Genomic DNA, 23,788 nt, shown 5'->3' on the forward strand with positions numbered 1-23,788 from the left:
TCCACGAGATCTTCGATTCCAGTCTCCAGGAGTGCTTCAACAGCATTCCTGGAGGGAGGAACCAGATGGTGGACAGTGGAGTTGAAGGGAGCTGTCAAGCTAAAGCGTGAGTCCACAGGCTAACTGTGCCATTCCAGGAGGCAGCTGACAGGTACTGGCAGGCCAAGCACAGTATGGCTCTGGCAGTAGCTGAGGAAATCTTTGATCCAGGTGCAGGTGGCATGGGGGATGTGGAAGTGGTCCAGTTTGGTGGTGAGGATGTCTTGTATTATAGTATTGAACACTGAGCCGTAATCCATGAAGAGCATCCTCACCATAGCTCTTTCTGTCTGTGAAGGTTCTCAGTCATCCAGGTTATCGTAGTCAAAGGAGCTCTCATCTGAGAAGCTTCTTCAGTTCTGAAGAATCTTCTCAGATGAGAGGTGAAACGTCTTCAAGCAACTCAAAGAAGTCCAGACGCTTTTCTTTGCAAGCTCCTTTGACTACGATGACCTGGATGACTGAGAACCTTCACAGACACATGTCAAGTGCATTTATACACTCTGAATATAAACAATACTATGCTACCCAAAAGCACAATGTACATTTGTAGATGACACTATATATTTCTTTATTCTTTTTTTATTCCACTGGTTCTAAAGTTGTTCTGGCCTAGAGTGCTTTTGATGTGTTATGTTATGTGTTATGTTAAACTCTGCTGAGTGTTAAAAATACTCAGGACCCTTGTTGGATGATAGACTCACTTTTAAAATCCAAGAGGAACACCCTACAAGAAACTTTTCATCAGATTTTCATATAGAAACAAATCTTGTTTCTCATTCACAAGTTGTAAGATCTTGTCTGTGCTTGATTATGAGATATTGTTAGTGGATTACCTGCTTTAGATTTATCCAAAACAACCTAATTGTTGGGTGTGGTGTTCTGTGTGAATAACAGAGTGTGAATGACAAGGACTTACCTGCCACATAGTCACCTATTCCAACTGTTGTCAGAGTAATGACGACAAAATAGGTTGACTCCAGAGCTGTCCAGCCCTCAATGTGCTTGAAAATCACAGCTGGGATGGTGACAAACAAGATGCAGCCAGCCAGGATAAAGAGCAGCGTGGATGCCACACGGATTTTAGTCTGACTGATTTGGTTTTGTTTATTCTGAGAGGTAAAAGCAGGAGAGGAGAGGGAGAAAGAGAGACATACACATTCTATCAGGAGTATAAGTTATTAAACCAGTCTCATTTTCAGCAGGGCTCTAAGTGTGACTGTGATCTGACAGAGGATTTTGTTCCTCATCTCTTCCCACCTTAGATTAAGATGCTTCTCGGACGATCACCTCAGCGTGGGAAAAGGCAATCTCGATGAAAGGGGTGATGCTACTTTTGTGGCAGCATCACCCCTGCTCATTGAGATTCCTCGTTCACCTTTTGGTTTCCCGTGCATAGTCCGTGAATAGTCATAGTCTTCCCGTGCATTTGTGTGGCTTATATTCTTCACTTCTGCCAGCCAGCCATCTCCCATTCAAGTCCTCCAATGACTGCGTCTCAGGAAACTTCCTAACTTACCTCTCAACATATTTCTGTCCATCTTTGAACTTTGTCAAAAACCTTAAATTGTTTCATGGACAGATATATCCTGCATTTGAGTCTGCCCGTTTTTGTGAATCTATTCTACATGGAATAAATTAAAGTATCTTAATAAGAATAAGTTGAAATGATTTTGTAAACCGCCAAACCAACACATTATTGCATAAAACAACAAGGTTTCAACTTTTTTAGTTTAGGCAATTTATGTGTTAGGGTCTTGGTCTGTTACCCAGTTATTTTAATTGAGTTTTGTGGGATTTCTGGTCTAGTTTTCTTTATGTAAACCTGCGATTCTTGGTTTTCTTTGGATTATATTAATGTATATTTTTCTCTTACTGTATCAATTCTGTTCTTGTTCCCTAGTTTTGTATATTATATTTTCCCTTAGTGTTCCATCCTTTTATGTCAAGTCTTCATCAAGGATTTCCCGTTGTTTGGTTATTTCGTGTTTTATTTATTTTATTTATGTTTTCAGTTTTAATTTTGCTAGTATTGTTTTCCCTCATGAGTTTAAGCTGTGTTCCCAGGTGCGGCGGAGGTGTGGTCCCGGGCGCGGCTGCAGGGGAGGAGTGGTGCAGTGAGCTCAACTGGGCGGTGCTGGAGACGCAGGTGAGAACAGCTGATGGCGTTTGGACTGATGATGGTTTCCTTCCCCTTTTATAGTGAGACGGGAGAGGAGCGGAGGCAGAGCTGGAAATCAGCTGAGACCGGAGCTGTCAGACTGTGGACGGTCATAACAAATGAAAACTAGAAATAAACGTGGCATCTGGCGACAAACAACTGTGCGTGTGTGTACGTGTGTGAAGTGCATTTCACACCAGGTGTCACCACTCTGCCTTAACCACCCTTTTGTGTATTTATAGTTGCAGTCTTCCCTTTTATCTTTGTCTGATCAGCTGTTGTTTATCCTTATTTTTACTGTGTTCCTGCTCCCGGCTTTGTACCTGTTCTCATCCCTTCTTATTCTGCAGTGTAGATTATTATTAGTTCCTGGTTTTCAGTGTTTGACTTAACGTTACTTTTTTGGATTCAACTACTAATCTGATAATAAACAGCTCACTTTAAATTTACCTGTGACTGACTCACACGCCTGCTTTGGGTACATGCATCTCTGGAGAATTACAACCCTTAAAAATACACAGCAGCTGTGTATTTAAACTGAACATAAATAAGTAGCATTTGAACAAATTCTACCCAGTGTGTTTCATTTTCATATATATATATATATATATATATATATATATATATATATATATATATATATATATATATATTTCAGTTTTTTATGTTAAACCAAGGACCCCCACATGAAAAACATCTTACTGACGGCCATTTCATTTTAAAAGGCAATAAGTTACATAACACAACAGGACCACTGTGACTCACCCGAAACATTTTCTCCACTTTGGCAATGCTTTTGACAAATATGGTACCTAGCTGGTCCCCAACACCTGCAAGGAGGAATCCAAACAGCGGGATCCCAAATATTGCATACAGAATGCAGAAAATCTTCCCTCCCTCTGTGCTTGGAGCAATGTTACCATATCCTAGAGGGAAAAATGGAGATAGAGGGGGCTATATAGATCTACAATATGCAGGAAAAAAGCAGTTAAGCAGTTAGAAAAGAAGTTAGTGAGACATTCTACTTTGTATGTAAAGTTCATAGCAGGCATTGGGGTGGTTTACTAAAGACTGTTTAAACCCCTAGATCCTCCAGTCTACTGTACGTGTGAATACATGAATCCAGCTTATAGTGTAACACTCGGTAAGTTGGATGAAGTGGGAGAGTCTTCCCGGGGGAGAGAGCAGTGATTAGAGCAGACAACAAAGGACATGTAGATGAAGGGAAGAGAGGTGATGAGAAAGTGTTGTGTAGATATGGTGTTAAGGAGAGAAATGCAGATGGCAGTGGATTTTGTGAAAATGATGGAAATGACTGTGGTCAACACATACTTTGAAAAGAGTGAGTGACAAGCAGTGACATACAAGATGGAGGTAGCTGTAAACACGCACACTACATCTAATGCAGAAGGTACAATTTGGAAGTGATAAGAGACTGCAACGTGGTGTCAGGGAAGAGTTGCCAGAAGACTGGGAAAGTACAGCTGTAGGGCTTAAGGAAACTACTAGCATGGTGTTTGATGTATCCACTGACAGAGGAACGTGGACAAGGAGACCTGGTAGTGCAATGAAGAAATTCAGGAGTGTATTCAAAGAAAATGTGAGACAGTCAGATGAAGTACACAAAAGCACTGGGAGGCAAGGTGTACAGGAAAAGAGGTGGCAGTGGCAAAGGAAATGCATTATAGTGAGCTGTATGTTAAGGTGGACACTAAGTGTGAAGGACTACTTTGAAGAACTGATGAATGAAAAAAATAAGAGCACAGAAGACAAACGGAGGAAAGTTATTGAATCAGAAGTGAAGGGGTAAGTTTAGTATGGAGTTAACTTAACGGTGAGGCATCTATGAGGAGAATGAAGAGTGAGTTCGACCAGATAATGGACTGAGAGGATACCTGAGGAATGGAGCAGCATGTGATTGTATTGTATTGAGCTAGGTTAAGAAGACAGGTGACGATCAGTGAGCAGTAGTATGACTTCATGCTGAGAAAGAGCACTACTACCAAGGAGGCTGTGTAGCAGGCAGCAGTAGGACCCAAATACAGGACTTGAAAACACCAGGGTTAAACAACAGGTGGTTTTATTAAACTAAAACAAAGTACAAAACAAGGAAATCCAACCTTCAACTCCACAGGGCAACAAACGGAGATTCAGACAGCATACACACCAGGTAATTAGGGTGATTGGGAACATAGCTGATTGGTATCCGACTAACAAGACAGGGGAAGCAAAACTGAATATGACACAAATGAGACGGGATACTATCAAAATAAAAGAGGATGGAACCACACCCACAAACTGAGTCCAAGACTGAAACACGTGAACTTGACACAGATACTGGAGCTAAACAAACATGCACATATGACTGACCGGGGAGACAAAAGCATAGCAAAACACGGAGACTACACAGACTACAACATGAAAAGACACAGAGAGGAGACTAGCAACAGACTTAATTGCCCCTTGGGGATAAATAAAGTCTCTCTGACTCTGACTGCCTGGATACGAAAGTGAGCTGTAATAAAACAAGAGCCAGGAACTAGAAATAATAAACTCAAGACCTACTAATACAAAGATTGAACTTAAATTCAAAGAAGTGAATCAAAAGTCATGAATAAACCCAAAATGCTGTGCTGAAGACAAAGGACCATACCAACTAAATATGCAATGTGTGCTTTGAGATTGTTGATGAAGAAGTACAGAGAAGGTCAGAAGGAGCCAAAGTGTGTATTTGTGGATCTAAAGAAAGCATATGATAGGTTGCCAAGAGAGAAACTGCATTAGGAAGTCTGGAGTGGTAAAGAAGTATTTGAGAATGGTGCAAGACATGTATGAGGACAGAGAGACAGTGGTGAGTTGTTTACTACAGATAGGGTCAAGGTGGAAGTGGGATTACATCAGAGATCAGCTCTGGGCTCTTTCTTGTTTGCATTAGCGACTAACAGACTGACAGATAAGGTCAGTGTGATCTCTAATGAGAGTAGGAAGCAGGTGGATGAGAGCACGAATAGATGGAGGAATGAAATTTTGTAGAAGCAAGACAGAAGATATGTGTGTGAAAGAGAGGGAAACTGGTGAAAAGGTGAACGAGATGGTAGTGAGGCCTGCTATAGTGCGATTTGGCGACTAGCACTGACAAAAAGACAGGAGACCGAGCAGGAAATGGAGCTGAAGATGGTGAGGTTTTCATCGGGAGTCACCAGAATGGATGAAGAAGATTAGAAATGAGTACATCAGAGGGACGACTCAGGTTGAGTGTTTGGAAGATAATGTTAGAAAGAAAGCCTGAGATGGTTTAAGCGTGTGAGGGCAGGGATAGTGAATATACACTACCAGTCAAAAGTTTGGGCACACCTTCTCATTTAATCATTTAATGGTTTTCTTTTTTTACTACTTTCTACATTGTAGATACTGAAGACATCAAACATATATAGCAAGATATAGAATAGAATAGAATAGAATTCAACTTTATTGTCATTGCACATGCACAGGTACAGGGCAACGAAATGCAGTTTGCATCCATCCAGAAGTGCTTTAGTGATATAGATATATTACAATATATATTAGCAATAATATAGATATGTGAGTATATTACAGAAATGGGTCTATTATGGTATGTTATAATGTACACGGTATATATGGAATTATGTAGCAAAGAAAGAAATGATAAATGCGCCAGATGGCCTGGCCTCTACAGTCACCTGACCTAAACTCATCGAGATGGTTTGGGATGAGATGGACAGCAGAGTGAAGGCAAAAGGACCAACATGTGCTCAGCATCTCTGGGAACTCCTTCAAGACTGTTGGAAAACCATTTCAGGTGACGACCTCATGAAGCTCATCGAGACAATGCCAAGAGTGTGCAAGGCAGTAATCAAAGCAAAGGGTTGCTATTTTGAAGAATGTAAAATATAAAACATGTTTTGAGTTGAGTTATTTCACACTATTTTGTTTACTACATAATTCCATATGTGTTCATTCATAGTTTTCATGCCTTTCTTGACTGACTGGCATTTGTATCCAGGAATGAAAATGCTGATTTTGTATGGAATTTATCCTTATATGTGGTGGGTTACACGTACACTGCATCCAACTTCCTTAAGTGGAGAGTTATTTCTGTTTACTTTTTTATGTAAAGAGTCAAAAACCTCTATATTGCCCATGGCTTCCATATGCTTACATGCAGTTATACAGGCACAGTACTGAAGAATCTATTGAAGGATAAACTCTGGTGTATATTCAGAGGTTAAAGGTAATACAATGAACTATGCATTCCCTACATTGGACCATATTAAAATGTTCAGTATGTTCAGTTCAGTCTTTCCAAATTTTTATTACCTATAGTGGTGATGACAGTTCCAGCAAAAAAGAAGGCACTACCCAGATCCCAGTGGCTTGAGTTGTAGGAGGTATCACCAACAGGATTCACTCCAGCATTCACAGCCTCCACAGAGTGCTGAGAAGATAAGATAAGGAGAGAGAGAGAATCATGAAAAATGCTGACTGTGCTGTGGTGTTGATTCAGCTAAGTCTTCATATTTTAGTTCACTCTGAGGAGACAGGTTACACACAAGTGGCAACAAGAACGACAAGGCAAGACCTAAAAAGGGAATTGTTTTGTAGATTGTGGCACTTCACCAGTCCCTCACCCAGAGCAAACACCAACAGGCCTAAGGTCAGGGACTCAAAGTGCTACCTGCAGCCTTGCACCCCTGTTGTACCACCAATTCAATTCTATTCAATTCTATTCTATTCTATTTATATAGTGCTTAATCTAAACAGTTGCCTCAAGGGACTGTAAGTAAGGCTACTACAATAATATAATAATAATAATAATAATAATAATACATTTTATTTAAATAGCGCCTTTCAAAGCACCCAAGGACACTGTACAACAGATAAAAACTGGAAATATACACAATGATAAAAATAGAAGATAAAAGTTAAAAACATACAGAAATTTAAGAATAGGCAATTTTAAACAGATGAGTTTTGAGGGTGGACTTAAAAAGAGAGAATGAACTAATATTTCTGAGGTCCGGGGGTAGGGAATTCCAAAGTCGAGGGGCAGAGCAGCTAAAAGCCCTCCCTCCCATTGTGATCAGACGAGCAGAGGGAACAGAGAGAGAAAGAGAAGATGAAGATCTGAGGCAGCGGGATGGGAGCTTCATCTGTAATAAGTCAGAGAGGTACGGTGGAGAGAGAGAATGAATAGCCTTGAATGTATACAGAATTATTTTAAAATGGATGCGAAATTTGACCAGGAGCCAGTGAAGTTGCTTCAGGATTGGGGAGATGTGGTGGGTAGAAGAAGTCCTAGTAATAATACGGGCAGCAGAGTTCTGGACACGTTGGAGCTTGTTGATAGATTTTTGTGTAAGGCCAAATAATAATGAGTTGCAGTAGTCAATTCTAGAGATAACAAGATTATGGATGAGAATGGCAGTGGCGTGAGGTGTGAGGAAGGGGCGGAGGCGATTAATGTTACGGAGTTGGAAATATGCTGCACGTGTAATATTATTGATATGTGAGTTAAAGGATAATGTGCTATCGAGAATGACACCCAAGCTTTTCACAGAGGGAGAGATAGGGACCAGCGAGTTATTGATGGTGAGAGAGAAATTGTTAATTCTGGATAGCAGTCGTTTAGTGCCAACCAGAAGAAGTTCCGATTTATTGCTGTTGAGTTTAAGAAAGTTGGAGGAGAACCAAGAATTAAGTTCAGCTAGACAGAGGATGAGGGAGGGTGGAGGAAGAGTAGAGTCAGGTTTGGTAGAGAGATAGAGCTGGGTGTCATCGGCGTAGCAGTGGAACTGAATATTATATTTACGAAAAATATGTCCGAGTGGAAGAAGGTAGATGATGAAAAGAAGGGGCCCGAGGACAGATCCCTGGGGCACCCCAGTGGATAAAGGAGAAAGCTGAGAAGTGAAGGATTTTAATTGAATGAACTGAGTGCGGTCAGATAGGTATGATTTAAACCAGGCTAGTGGAGTGTGAGAGAGACCAATAGAAGCTAATCTGCTAAGGAGAATGGGATGAGAGATGGTGTCAAAAGCTGCACTCAGATCAAGAAGGATAAGGATGGAGAGGAGACCAGAATCAGCTGCTATAAGAAGGTCGTTTGTTATTTTTATAAGAGCAGTTTCAGTGCTATGTAGAGGACGAAAGCCAGACTGGAACTGTTCGTAAAGGTTATTATCAGTTAGGTGAAGATGGACTTGTGAAGCAACTATTTTTTCAAGGATTTTTGAGAGAAATGGTAGATTGGAGATAGGACGAAAATTATTAAATATACAATACAACGCAATAATAGAAAACAGGGAAAACCCCAATAATCAGATTACCCCTTATGAGCAAGCACTTTGGCCACAGTGGGAAGGAAAAAGAATCCTTTTTAACAGAAAATAACCTCCAACAGAGCCAGGCTCAGGGAGTGGCAGCCATCTGCCGCGACCATTTCAAGGTTCAAGGTTCAAGGTTCTTTATTTGTCACATGCATAGTTATACAAGTATAACACACAGTGAAATGTAGCCTGACACGCTCCTCGACATGTGCAAAAATTGGGGTGGGGGGGTGGGGGGGGGGGGTGTAGAGGAAGAACATTATGTGTATATATATATATATATATATATATATATATTAGTATATACACTGGGTGAATGTGCAGTAGTAGCAGCAAGCAGGTGAATTCTGTACATTAATATGAATAGACATCTGACTATTTTACAGGATAGACAATATAAACATACAGCGGGGAAAATAAGTATTTGACACATCAGCATTTTTATCAGTAAGGGGATTTCCAAGTGGACTATTGACACAACATTTCCACCAGATGTTGCCATCAAGCCAAATATTGAAGTCATACAATCAAATCAGAACATATAAGTATACAAGTTAAACCATAATAAATAAAGTGAAATGACACAGGGAATAAGTATTGAACACACTTTATTCAATACTTTGTAGAAAAGCCTTTGTTGGTGATTACAGCTTCTAGACGCCTCTTGTATGGATAGACCAGTCGTCTGCATTGCTCAGGAGTGATTCTGGCCCATTCTTCCACACAAACGGTCTTTAAATCTTGAAGGTTCCTTGGGCCTCTTTTATGAACTTTAATCTTCAGTTCTCTCCATAGATTTTCTATGGGATTTAGGTCAGGTGATTGACTGGGCCATTCAAGCAACTTGATTTTCTTTCTTTGAAACCACTTCATTGTTTCCTTGGCCTTGTGTTTGGGATCATTGTCTTGCTGAAATGTCCACCCTCTTTTCATTTTTAGCTTCCTGGTAGATGGCAGCAGATTTTTATCCAGAATGTCCCGGTACATCTCTCCATTCATCCTGCCTTCAATAATATGAAGTCTGCCAGTACCCCTTGCTGAAAAGCAGCCCCAAACCATGATGCTTCCACCCCCAAACTTGACTGTTGGTATGGTGTTCTTGGGGTGGTGAGCAGTGCCATTTCTTCTCCAAACATGGTGTGTAGAATGACTGCCAAAAAGTTCAATTTTGCTTTCATCTGACCATACTATAGTCGTCCAATAATCCACAGGCTTCTCCAAATGCTGTTGCGCAAATTTTAACCGAGCCTTGACATGCTTTTTGTTCAGCAATGGAGTCTTGCGTGGTGAGCGTGCATGGATGCCATGGCGGTTCAGTGCATTGCTTATAGTTTTCTTTGAAACAACAGTACCTGCTGATGCAAGGTCTTCCTGAAGTTCTGTCCGAGTGGTTCTTGGCTCTTGGAGAACCCTCCTGATTATTCTTTGGACTCCTCGGACAGGGATCTTGCGTGGAGCACCTGATCGTGGCAGGTTTATGGTGAACTGATGCACTTTCCATTTCCGGATAATGGCCCCCACAGTGCTCACAGGAACATTCAGCATTCTGGAAATGCACCTATAACCATTCCCATCAAAATGCTTTTCAACGATAAGATTACGAAGATCTTGAGAGAGTTCTTTGCTTTTACCCATCATGAAGTCTTTCCTGTGTGCCTTCTGGGTAATGAGGAGCCTTTATAGGCCATCAATTAGGACTAAAGCAGCTGATATCAATTGGTACTGATAGGGGACAGGATTTCTCTATCAATACTGACAGATTTCAGGTGATCTCCTGGCTTTCTATGTCATTTTGCCCCTTGTTATCTCCATGTATTCAATACTTATTCCCTGTGTCATTTCACTTTATTTATTGTGGTTTAACTTGTATACTTATATGTTCTGATTTGTTTGTATGACGTCAATATTTGGCTTGATGGCAACATCTGGTGGAAATGTTGTGTCAATGGTCCACTTGGAAATCCCCTTACTGATAAAAATGCTGATGTGTCAAATACTTATTTTCCCCGCTGTATTTAAAATTAAAGGAATTGAAATGTACATTGTGCCTTGGTTTAGAGTGTCTGGAAGAGAGTCCTGTCTCAGTCAATTATAGATGATGTGAGAGGGCGGGTGTGTGTGTTTAGGGCACGGATGGCTTGGGGATAGAAGCTCCTCTTGAGTCTCTCTGTCCTTGCCCGGAACATGCGGAACCTTCTACCAGATTGCAGAAGTTGGAACAGTTTGTTGCCAGGATGGGACGGGTCCTTCAGTATCTGCGCTGCTCTAGTCCGGCATCTCCTGGTGTAGGTGTCCTGAAGCGGGGGGAGAGCAATCCTGCAGCAGCGTTCTGCTGTACGGATCACTCTCTGGAGAGCTTTTTGGTCCTTCACACAGCTGTTCCCGAACCACGATGTCATGTTCTGTGTGAGGATGCTCTCCACAGCGCCTGTATAGAAAATCCTGAGGATCTTTGGAGAGACCCTGAACTTCCTCAGTTGTCGTAGGTGGTACAGGCGCTGCCTAGCCTTTTTGGTCTGGACCTGAATGTGGGCAGCCCATGTCAGGTCTGAGGAGATGTGGACACCAAGATACTTGAAGGACTGCACCCTCTCCACTGGAGCTCCATTGATGATAATGGGCTTGTAGTCTCTGTGCTGACCCCTTCTGAAGTCCACCACCAGCTCCTTGGTCTTGCTGACGTTCAGCTGGAGGTGGTTGTCCTGGCACCATGATGCCAGATTCTTCACTTCATCCATGTAGGCTGCCTCATCGTTGTTGGAGATGGCACCCAACACCACTGTGTCGTCAGCAAACTTCACAATGGTGTTGGAGCCATGGGTGGCCACACAGTCTGAAGTGTAGAGGGAGTAGAGCAGTGGCGAGAGGACACATCCCTGAGGTGCTCCTGTGTTGATGGTGATGCTGTTGGAGAAGCACCTGCCCACCCTCACCACCTGAGTTCTGCCAGTGAGGAAGTCCAACACCCATGCACACAGACGGCTGTTAAGTCCCAGATCCCTCAGCTTTGTGAACAGTCTGCAGGGCACTATTGTGTTAAACGCTGAACTGTAATCAACAAACAGCATTCGCACATAGTTACCCTGTTTCTTGTCCACGTGGCTGAGAGTGGTGTGTAGGACGTGGGCGATGGCATCCTCTGTGGATCTGTTGGATCTGTAGGCGAACTGCAGTGGATCTGTGGTGTCTGGGATGGAGGAGGAGATGATGTTCTTCAGCAGCCTCTCAAACACCTTCATTACTACCGAGGTCAGTGCAACTGGCCGGTAATCGTTCAGGGATGAGGGTTTGCTGTTCTTGGGCACAGGGATGATGGTGGATCTTTTGAAGCATGTGGGGACCACAGACTTCGCCAGGGACTCGTTGAAGATGTAAGTGAACACACCTGCTAGCTGGTCAGCACAGCAGCGCAGCAGACGGCCGGTGATGCCGTCTGGCCCCGCCGCTTTCCTTGTGTTCACTCTCCTCAGTGCCGCTCGGATGTCATGCTCCGCGATGCTGGTCACCGGTCTCTCGCTGATGACGTCACTGTCCTCGGTAGTCAGGCGGTAGATAGCATTAGCCGCCTGGCTAACCTCGAAACGGGCGTAGAACCGATTCAGCTCGTTGGTGAATGCAGAGTCGGCGTTGATCGGCGCAGTGTCCCTGGCTTTGTAGTCCGTAATGGTGCGTAGTCCGTGCCACATACTCCGTGCGTCGCCCTGGTGGAAGCGGGACTCCACACGTTCCCGGTACCGGCGTTTGGCATCTCTCACCGCGCGCCGCACGCCGTATGAGGCCGCTTTGTAGGCGCTCATATCGCCAGTGGCGAGACCCGCGTTGTAGGAGGCGGTCCTGGCGTTTACAGCAGTGCGGATCGATCTGTCCATCTGGTTTGGGAATGTGGTGACTCTCGCAGTGGGGATAATCTCCTCCGCTAGCATATTGACGAAGCATACTGCTACTTCCGTAAACTTGTTGATGTCGACTGCGCATGCTCTGAACATGTCCCAGTCTACGTCGTTGAGTGCGTCCTGTAGCGTAGCTTCTGATTGGGCAGTCCACCGTTTTACTTCCCTCTTGGTCACGTCTTCCCTCCGTATGCTTTGTTTATACTGGGGAATGAGGAAGATGGCGTTGTGGTCAGACTTCCCAAAAGCCGGGTGTGAGACAGCTTTGTAGCCCTGCTTGTATGGCGTGTAGCAGTGATCCAAAATCCGATCCCCTCTCGTTGGACACGAGACAGGTAAAAGTTTGGCATGACTTGTCTGAGGTTCGCTTTGTTAAAGTCTCCTGCTACAATGAGGGCTGCGCCCGGGTCCTTGTTTTGAAGCGAGCTCAGCACATCATGTAATTCGGACAAAGCCATACCTGTGTCCGCTTGGGGTGGGATGTAGACCGCCGTGGCGATGACTGAAGTGAACTCACGGGGCAGATAGAAAGGGCGACACTTAATGCTCAGGAACTCCAGATGTGGCGAGCAGCCGCTGGAGAGAGTAGAAATGCTCCTGGCATCACACCACTTTCTGTTTATCATGAAACACACTTTGGGGGTAAGGGGAGGAAGACAGGACAAAGACATGCTGAGGAAGAGAACCAGAGATTAATTATACCTTTTAAAATGCAGAGTGAAAAAAGGTGAGTGATGAAGACACAGTCTGTACATCATGGGAATGCCCCAGCAGCCTAGACGTATTGCAGTGTAAGTAAGGGAGGATTCAGGGTCACCTGATGCAGCCCAAACTGGTTTGTGAAAAAGGAAAGTTTCAAGGCTATTCTTAAAAGTAGAGAGGCTGTCTGCCTCCTGAATTCCAAAGGGGGAACTGGTTCCATAGAAGAGGGGCCTTGAAACTAAAGACAGTGCCTCCCATACTACTTTTAAATACCCTAGAAACCACAAGTAAGCCTCTAGTCTTAAAGGGACATGCTCTAACGGGGTGATACAGTAGTATGAGGTCTTTAAGTTAACATGACATAACTGATTATTTACAACCTTGCATGTGATGTGAAAGATTTTAAATTAGATTGTGGATTTAACAGGGATCAAAGGAAGAGAAGCCAGGATAGGAGAAATATGCTCTCTCTTTCTAGTCCTTTTTCAGCATCATTCGGAGACAGGGTATTTCTAATTTTAGAGATATTGCGCAAATGGAAGAAAGCAGTCCTATTTTTTTAATATGTGCATTGAAGGACATATCCTGGTCTAAAAAACAACTCCAATATTCCTCACAATGTTACTGGTAGTTAAGGTAATGCCATCCAGAGTAAGAATCTGGTTAAATGGACTGATTCTTTTATAGCACTTTTCTACTCTCCTGGAGCACTCAAAGCACTTTATACAACATGTCACATTCACCCATTCACACAAGCACTTTCTTCTATGCTTTCTAAGTGATTTCTACCTAACATTCACACACATTCATATTCCGATGGATGCATCAGAGAGCAATTTGGGGTTAGTATCTTGCCCAAGGATATTTGGCATGCACACTGGGGGAGCCATGGATTAAACCACCAACTTTCCGATCAGCAGATGACCTGCTCTGTCTCCTGAGCTACAGTCACCCCAATGGTAGCCAACCCAATAACCTCAGTTTTTTTCTTATGTCTTTGATATATTCCTCATTTGTAACCTTCACTCTGAAACCTGACTGTAGCTCTTCAAATAACCCACTCCTCTGCAGATGATCTGTTAGCTGTTTTGCATCTACTCTTTCAAGAATGTTTGAGATGAAAGGAAGGTTGGAGATTGGCCAACAATTAGCTAAGACAGCTGGCTTCAGTGATGGCTTTTTAAGTATCAGTGTTTGTATTATTGTAGGGTCTTGAGGCAACTGTTGTTATGAATTGAATTGAAATTAACTTTTTCTACCACCTTGAAGGCCTGTGGTACCTAACCGATAAATAGAGATAGGTTGATCATATTTAAAATTGAAGCATTAATTAATGGTAGTTCTTCTAAAAGACATGTTGATGGTTTGGAGGAGGTATACGGCATATCTATCTTTAATATTATCATCACAATCTTCTAATAATTCACTGTAATACTGGTTTTTACAGTGTCACAAAATATTAGTTAACTTATATTTCCAAGTTCTTTTGTTCAGCAATTTATAAGTTCTCTATATAATCCATGACATTATTATGTGATATTTGTTTTCTACTAAATTATTTTATTGGGCAATTTTTAATCATGCAATAATTTAAATACTTAAAAAAATGTATTGGCATCTTTTTCATTCCATTACCTGTTCAATTCTAACCCATTTACAAGTTTGATCCTTATCTTGAAAATCTTTCTTTGCCATAACTCCCATAATAAACTATAAATACTGGAAGGTGGTCGGTGATGTTCTCTTGATTCCTGGTAAATATATAATCAATCACTGTTGAATAATGAGAAGTATAATAACTGGGTTTGATGATTTTGGGATATATACTGAGGCTGTATATGGTGTTGATTCATCTTTCAGTTTGTGCTTATTTCAGGTAAATATTGATATCACTATGTCAGAGGCTGGGTCTGTGACCAAGCGTTTTCAGTTTGTTTTGATCTATTTTGTGGTATTTTGAAGATGATAAGATTTAGGATTATTATTAGTTTGCCTCAAGTTTTAGTCTAGGCTGTTTCACCCAGGCCTTCTGTGTTAGTCGTCATGTATTTCTTGTGTGCGTGTTTCATGTGTCTTCATCTCTACATCACTCCATGTTTCCTGTTTTATTTTGAAAGTTTTGTGTTTCTTCGTTCAGTGTGTTTAGTTTTACGCTTCCTCTGTGACGTCGTTATGTTCATTTGTGTCAGCTGTTTCCCCGTGTGTTTCCACTTCCCCTGATCACCTCCTGTGTGTATTTAGTCTGTGTATTTTCATTCATTCTTTGTCAGGTTGTTTGTCTCCCTCGATGTCACAAATGTTCTTTTTCGTGGTCGTCACAGTCTAGTTTTTCCCAGTTTAGGTTTTAGTTTTCGCCATTGTTCATTTTTGCCTTTTTTATTTTCATGTTTTCAACCCAAATAAATGGCTCGCTCTTTGTTTAAATTTAGTTCAGTCTTCTCTCGTGTTCTGTCCTCCTTTGTCCTCCTCTCTCACACTACAGATAATACCACAGATAAACATTATTTTTAGGTTGTTTTTTTACACCACTACTGACATTTCTTCCACCACACTTATAAAATTACCATCAATAAAGACAGCAACATCACATTCAGTTGTGTTTTCTCTGCTCTTGGAAATAATTTCATAAGTTGCTTCACCCAAGTCCATACCTGTCTCACTTTGCTTTATTGAAAGGGTGTAAGACCTGACCGAGGCAATGTTTGATCTTGTGAAAGTTGGTATACAAGCTTCTGCTGTTAAAGTGAATTATTGAAAAATGTATCTTCTGTCCTAACAGTACTTCAGAGCCCATATACTCCTTCCTTTTTCTCCTCAGTACATCCATAAAAGCCTAATTTATGAATATTTTAGATCCTTTGAGAAACTTTGCCAATTGGAGAATGGCCGTTCTGTTCTTGTACCACAGTTCTTCCATCTTGATCTCCCGCTAAAGTTATATACCTTTTTCAAGAGGATTTTCATCACTTTCTTCTCTGTTTCCACCTAGGTCTCTCTGTCAAATACCAGGTTTTTAAGTTTAGATTGTGCTTCCAAATATTCAGTTTTGTCAGTGCACCCAGCAGAATGTCACACGCTTTTAAATTGTTTGTAATGAGTTGTTGCGTTCAGTGTGTTTAGCCCTTTCAGCTTTTATGGACATCCTTTTTTGTGAACTAGAGGTTTGTTTTAATGTCTTACACCTCAATTCTAGAGTTTTGAATGCTTCTTGTGGTTCAGGAAGTGTTGAAAAACATTTATTTTTGCTTTTGCAGCAGTTTATTTACTTAAGTAACATTCAAATAGTCCTTCTCCGATTTGACCTCCATTATTAGCATTTTACAGCTGTTTGCCATAGCTTACCAAATTTTGTGGCTCTGTTTGAACACACAAGAACAGCTCGTGACACCTTCTTTGGCACATTCATGCCCAGGATGACTGTATGTAAACGTATTACTACAGCTTCATGTTCTCCTTTTGAATGATAGATTGATAGATAGATAAAATAAATACAACACAAAACAAAATATATCAAGTACATACAAGCTCATGAAGGTATAAACAAATGTTTTGTCTGAAAAAAAAAATAGGTCGAATTTTAACATTTTCCCTACAATCATGTAGCTATAGATATGTACATAACAATAATAATGGAAAACAGTGGTATCTCAAGGGATTCCAAGTGTTCCAAGTCCCATCAGCATCTTGGAGGGGGTGCAGAGAGAGGTTGAGGCCCCTCAGACGGAGTTCCCCGTCTCGCTTGGGAATCAACAAATGGCGAGAGAAGAACCCAGCTTGGTGGTCCCCAGTCTCGAAAGGTAAGCAACATAGCATTTCCACAACACTGCTCTTATTGTTCATCTTGGTGTGAATAGGAGTTATAAACTGTAAATTCAAAGAGTGAAAATTCGCGAAGCGAGAACAAGTTAGGCTCCCTTAGCAGGCCAGAGACGCTCTTGCTTGCTGAGCTAATGCCTTGGCTAAAAGGACCCGGCTAGCTGGACTGGGGAGGCCATAGCAAGGATGGGTTAGGTGTGTGAGCCCACAAGAATGAAAATAACTATGTAAAGCTGTAGTTGAACTGACAACCTTCAGCTTTCAACAGACTGAAGTGGAGGAACTAACCCACTAAGCCAAACAGCAACACACAATAAAAGTCAAGCTTGCATGTCACACATGAGCCAGTGGTAAGTGTGAGCCTGAGGCCAAAAGCCAAATCAGTCCTCAAATGATATTCAAATGTGGGAGGCATGACATGAAAAAAGAGCCCCTTTTCTCTCTGTCATGTCTGTGAAAGAAGCACTGCGCCATATAGTATAAATTACCTTGCTGCTGCAGAGTTAAAGAAAGTGTACTGTTGCGAAATCAATTTTACCCCTGTTCTTTTATTCGTCGAGGCATCCAGAGACGGCACCGGACCTCAGTAGTTATTTCACAAAACCTTTATTCATCTTTATTCATCTTCATTTAAGCATGCACTTCTAGAAGGGAAGACGAGGCCAGTGTGTCCTTCTGCAAAATCTTCACTCCGTCTGTGAAACACAGTTTTGTAGGGGCGACCCTATCATTTCTCCCATGAAAACGCGACGTCCAGATGTACAGAATCAACTTTTTTGGGAAAGGCGTCATCAGTGTGTCTAGTACAGTGGTTCTTAACCTTGTTGTTGTTGTGCGCTGCGCTGTTTTGCAGACTTTTTTTGTGCAATTTTGCTTTTTTTTAAAAAAAAAACACAAAACAAAACAAAAAAACAACGCATTGTGTTCTGTGTCCTGATTGGCTGTCCAGTACAGAATGCATTCAGCTTGTCAAATTAACATACATCTTCGATCGCTAGCAGTGTGACTCTGAAGTGCTGTACTGTATGCTTGTAAGTTTTCTCCCCAACAAAACAACATCGACAAAACGTTTTGCACCGTCAAAGGCACCTGCGGTAGCACACAAAAGGCAGAGGAAGATGCTAACCATCGCACAAAAAGTTGGACTTCTGGACATGCTAAAGGAAGGTAGAAGTTACCGTATTTTCAGATTATAAGGCGCATTAAGCGAAACAAAACAGTCGGATATGTCAAACTTTACTCAACTCATTCTTCTTGCTTCTGTACCATTGATTCATTAATGTTGAAATCGCAGCTCCTCTATTTCCATGTTCTGGACCTGAAAACAGGGTTTGATCTTTGGTTTCATTCTATAATACTGGACTTATTTTTCTATGAAGGTGTGAACTTTGAGAGTGTTTAAACAAGACAGAAAAGTGTGAAAATGTTCACCTATCGCAGGTTATTTTTAGAACGTAACTCCCGCAATAAACGAGGGACCACTGTACCTCAAAGAAACCCAGTCAAACACATTTGTGTGTTTCAAATTAAATGCTACATTCAGTATATGGCTAGATCAGTACAGTCTCCTTGCCTGGGGCAAAGCAACACCTTTTAGGAAACTGAAAAAATAATCAATTGCCCTGTTTTTTTCTGTTACATAACACTGTACTTTCTTCTCTCTGTGTGCATCTCCAAGTTTGTTTGCAGAGGTGCTGGGAGAGGACAAGGAAAGGGAGCTCATGTCAAGTGTCACAGTCAGCGCTGCGCTACCCTGCAAGTGTCTGTCCTGGCAGATGGAGTCTCAGTGTAATGAGTCACACTCAGGGTGTGACAGATAGCTGTTTGGCTGGCTGAAGGGCAAATACACAAGGACACACTGAAATTCTTACTGTCAGGACTAGAAAGGTTTGGTTTACAAAACCCGTGCTGGCAAATGGTATGGGGACTGTAATTAATTTCAGATCACTATAATAGTTCATTGCACTACTGAGCACTCAGAATAAAATAAGTAGAAAAGTTACAGATTCCCATGACTGAGAATTGTTTGTGCAGACTTAGTGAAAGGAATGTGGGAGTAACTAGAGCGAGGTCGGGAGATGATAAACACGGCATTCACAGACAGATTTAGGTGCAAGAAACTGGGTAACAGGTCAGGGAAAAGTGTGTGTGTGTTCATCCCTAGATGAAGCTGCAACTGAGGGAGGAGAAGAGTGCAACCTGTTCGCCAATAACGGGGGCTAAAGTCTAACCTATGTCTCCGTCAATGGTTTTTGACAAATCTGATAGATGCAAATTCTCTTTTATAAATATGCATACCACTAAGTTATGAGCATTTCTCTTCCGGTAGTTGGCTACAGCAAACTGCTGCAGATTGTGGTTTTTGGACTTGGCAGCGCTTCCTCTTACACAGCTGAGCCACATTTGGCTTGAGGGACGAAGCAACCGAGATGCTTAGTATGGCTTTAAGAAGCTTATCTGTAAGTTTGGACCTGAACTTTGACTTAAGCTCATTGTGGAGAAGAGTTTTTCACACAGATTGGTGGTGCCAAAAATGCACATGCTCCGCTTGAACATCCTGTAAAGCTCAGGAGAGGTGGGGGGCATTTCTGACAAATTGTCCTAGCTTGTCTGTGTGATGTCAACAAGAAAAGCTAAGTCCATTAGCCATTCAGGATCACTTAGTACAGAAACAGCCATCCCATTCTTCTCCATAAAGGCTTTCACTTCTGCTCTCAACTCAAAAAACCTCTTTAAGACCTTCCCGCTGCTAAGCCAACGTACCTTGGTGAAGTAGAGCATATGCCCATATGCTGACTCTATTTCCTTGAAAAAGGCACAAAACTACCGGTGCTTTAAGCCCCTGGATCTGATATGGTTGATGCATTTCACAACATTGGACATCACACTGTCAAACTTCAGGCATTTGCTGCAAAGGGCCTGCTGATGGATAATGCAGTGCAGAGCAATGGCTTCGTCCACATCCTCCTCCTCCTCCTGAAATTGTCTGTGCTCATCACCAACCTTTCTCTTCACGGCAGGGTTTGAAAAAAACATGACTGTGGCTGGGTGACAAAAAATGTATTTGCACTGTGTGACAGGATATATTTTTTCTCTACTCGGTGACAGTTCATGAGCCTGACCTATATATATATATATATATATATATATATATAAATAAAAAGAATACATCTGGAGGATAAGGACCAAGCCTAATCTGTCACAACCACATGAAAAAACTTACTGCAAGGAAGAAAAAAAAAAAAAATACAGGCAACAGCAACACCCGGTGGAGTGACAGCAATACCTTATCAGTATTTTATGGCTGAGTGGGTAAAAAAGAAAAGAAAAACAAAATCCAGATTCTCCTGAATTCATACGATAGTCCCAAGAAATTAAAGTATACATGATAATATCTAGCAATGACAGACATAAGTTTTAATGAAAGAACATACATAAGATGAGACAATGGATAATGAAATATTTTTCAACAGACGAATTGAGGTGAAGACCGTGATCAGCACTGGTCCATTATGGTGAAGAGAAAGCTGAATGTAAAAGTGAAATGTTTAGTGCTCCTAACCTGGAAGAGGTGGCTGGGGAGAGGGAGGCCTTGGCTTTTCTGTTAGGTTGCTGCCAGGTGACTGCATATAAGGCAGCCAGGCTATAATTTTGTTTTTAAAATATTGATAAATCATGGATTTTTCTTTGAAACATTTGTAGGCCTCACTAAGAAACACAAATGAGGCCCAGTTTTTTTAAAGTAACTATGTAACCAGGAAAATTACATTCTTGAAACTAAAAACCTCTTTTAGAAGTCCTAGACTATCTACAAAAAACAAGTATCAACAAATAATTTTTTTTTTAAAGGTCTCTGGTAATTGATTATTTTTTTCCTTCTTTTTCTTTCTGCCACCTCTCTCACTTTATTTTGCTAACCTCTTCCTTTGAATACTTTCCAGTAATTCTTCGTCGCACCTCCAAGTCTTTGTCACCTTTCCTCTGTCCAAAGGATACACCAAACACTAGTTTCCTCAGCACTTCAGATGTGCTTTCCTTACCACCCAGATTCTGTCTTAACTCCTCCCTGAAATCTAAGCAACACTGTTTCTTCTTTAACTTCCTCCACTTAATCCACGCCTCTGTCTTCACTCACTCACATCCAACAGACTACTTTCTAAAGCTGCCTAGCTACATCCCCCCTGATACCAACATGCAGTCTCCTATCTTTTCAGAATAAAACCAACACTCAGAGGACGGTGCAGACACAAGCTGGAGCAGGAGGAGTGGCACCTGTTAATCTAATTCTCTGTAAATCTGTTTGCTCTAATATGGATCCAGGATGGCAGGGATGGTGCTTGCTGTGGAGGAAATACAGTTTACAGGGTCACTGGCTATCCTTTAATAGTCAGTGATATATATATATCGTTTATATATTTTTCCACATACAGAGGGGATTATTTTTACTGAACAGCTAATCTTTCTATCTTTAATTCTGAGTTTATGGTTAGGCTTTGCTGCGCTGGCTTCATTGGTCAACCACTGCTTCTTAATGAGGAATATGTTTTCCAGATAACAAAAATCTTGTTTTCTAGGTTCACTGTTCAATTTAGAGCCTAAGCAATGTTTTACAGATGGCTGTAGACACTGACTGACCTCCTCAGTACCTACTGACAAATATTTGATTAAAAAAGTTCATAGATTCATTACGCCATAAGATCTTTTGGGATGTCTCCAATGGTTTAGTGGATAACACATTATCTTAATGTCACTGCTTAAATCCCAGCTAGAGACACAATTCCCCATTAAGCCTGCATCAGGAAGGGAGCAGCAGCGAAAAGTTGTTTTTATGCTTGAATAGGTCAGTTATAAGTGGCTTAAAAAAAAAAAACACCTCTGAAAATAGTCACATAAAAATGTAATTTCTACCTTTTATTCTTTTTTCCAGCATGCGTGAGTTTTTTAATACATTTCAGAGCTCATCAAAACACAACTGTTAGAGTTGTCAGAGAGTTGTCTTCCAACCACTAACAGGAAGGTTAGTGGTTGAATCCCTGGCTCCTAAAGTCTCCATTTTGAAGTTGTGGTGTGACCAGGCCTAAGCCATCTGAAAGTCTGCTTTTTAAGTATGAGATAAGAAGGAAGGAATTCTCTTCTACAAAGTGGCGAGATCTGATCTTTTTGCCTACCGCTTACTTTCCCTTAACAACATAAATAACCACTTTAGGTTTTACTTTTATCCAATCACAGTTTTTTTTTCTCAAGGATTGGTGGTTTTACTATGCAGCTTTTGTGTTTCCCTTGTGCGCAAATGTGTTAGGCTGTGAAACCAAGCTGGCAACAATCCACAACAGCTTTCCAGATTTAGCTGCAGCAGCTGTGCTCTGCAATATCCTGTCCATTATCATACAGGGTTTCACTTTTGCTGAGGTCAATAAGTGTCCAGACCAAACAACTGGCTGTTACTATAATGCTTTATTAGCTGTGAGCTTTTGGCTGTGAAAAGCCCTGGTGTTAGCAAAGTTGAAAGTGTTGGGTCACAACTCAAATTAAGATCTGCTTGTGAGATCTGGCTTTCAAGCCTTGTTTCATTTCCCCTTAAATCATCTGTCAAGGTCTGCCCTACATGAGTTTCCAGGGAGATCATCTTTGCATTTTGAACTGTGGATTGTGAAAGTTTCTCACCTAAAATGCCAAAAAAGAAGAAAATTAGAAAAAAAAGGGCTCAGAAGCCCAGCAGGCTTTTTTCTTTACTACCACAATTCTCCAAAATCCTAGAAAACCTGTTTAATAAACAATTAGACAAATTCTTAGATAAATATAAATTACTGTCTGACAGTCGATATGGATTCAGATCGAAAAGATCAACATCACTGACATTAATTCAGTCAGTCAATCAAGGAGATTACAAATGCTATTGATCAGAAACAGTATGCAGCCAGATTATTTCTACAGGTTGTACTGCAGTGGGTTAAAAATTATTGAAGTGACAGGAAACAATTTGTGAAGAATATTCCTCATCATGCTTGGACTATACTAGGTCCAAAGTTATTTATTATTTATATAAATGCTATTTTTAAGGTATCTGATATATTAGTATTATTTGCAGACAACACAAATATTTTTGTTCTAAAGGAGCTGCTGGATACAACAACAAACTCACTAAATTTAAGTAAAACTAAAATTGTCTCATTTGGGAATTCCCAAAGAAACTCACAACTGCAGATTCATGTAGATGATGTGGAAATTGAAAGAGTTCTTGAACACAAGTTTCTTGGTGTGATAATAGATGATAAAATAAGCTCTAATATATATCATATACACAACAAAGTATCAAGAAATATTTCAATTTTGAGTAAAGTAAAACTCATTCTGGACTACAGATCACTCCACATTCTCTATTGTTCACTGATTTCACTCTATTTGCATTACTATGCAGAGATTTGGGGCAATACTTATAAATGTTCCCTATCATCAATCTTCATATTGGAAAAAAGGGCCATGAGGATAATCCATAAAACTGGCTACAGAGATCAAACAAATCCACTATTCTTTAAATCAAAAATACAAAAATTCCCAGATCTGGTTCGCTTCCTTAATGCGCAAATTATGTATAAAGCAATAAAACAACCTACTTCCTGACAATATTCTAAAATTGTTTTTTAAACAGGAACGGGAATACAATATGAGGGGGGAATTAAATTTAAAACATCCCTGTATCCGTACAACACTAAAATCTTTTTGCATCTCTGTGTGTGGAGTGAAGCTGTGGAACAGACTAAGTGAAGAAAGGAATCAACATCCCAGCATGACTCAGTTTAAAAGCGGTTCAAAAATATGGTTTTTGCAAAGTA

At 41.1% G+C, this 23,788-nt stretch overlaps 1 protein-coding gene across 2 annotated transcripts in view; it reads right to left on the bottom strand.

Moving 5' to 3' along the window:
- The window catches only part of kcnk10a (potassium channel, subfamily K, member 10a), a 33,485-nt gene that overhangs the window by 3,911 nt on the left and 5,786 nt on the right, over positions 1-23,788 (bottom strand). The window contains exons 3-5 of one of the 2 annotated variants that reach the window (XM_076874302.1): positions 6,539-6,656; positions 2,966-3,126; positions 959-1,151 (exon numbers count right to left, since the gene is read on the bottom strand). In XM_076874302.1, coding sequence (XP_076730417.1) covers positions 959-1,151; positions 2,966-3,126; positions 6,539-6,656 — 472 coding nt within the window. The remainder of the gene's footprint in view (positions 1-958; positions 1,152-2,965; positions 3,127-6,538; positions 6,657-23,788) is intronic. The other variant, XM_076874303.1, reaches the window with a different exon arrangement.

Source organism: Maylandia zebra, linkage group LG15 (assembly GCF_041146795.1).
Source record: "Maylandia zebra isolate NMK-2024a linkage group LG15, Mzebra_GT3a, whole genome shotgun sequence".
Classification (NCBI taxonomy): Eukaryota; Metazoa; Chordata; class Actinopteri; order Cichliformes; family Cichlidae; genus Maylandia; species Maylandia zebra.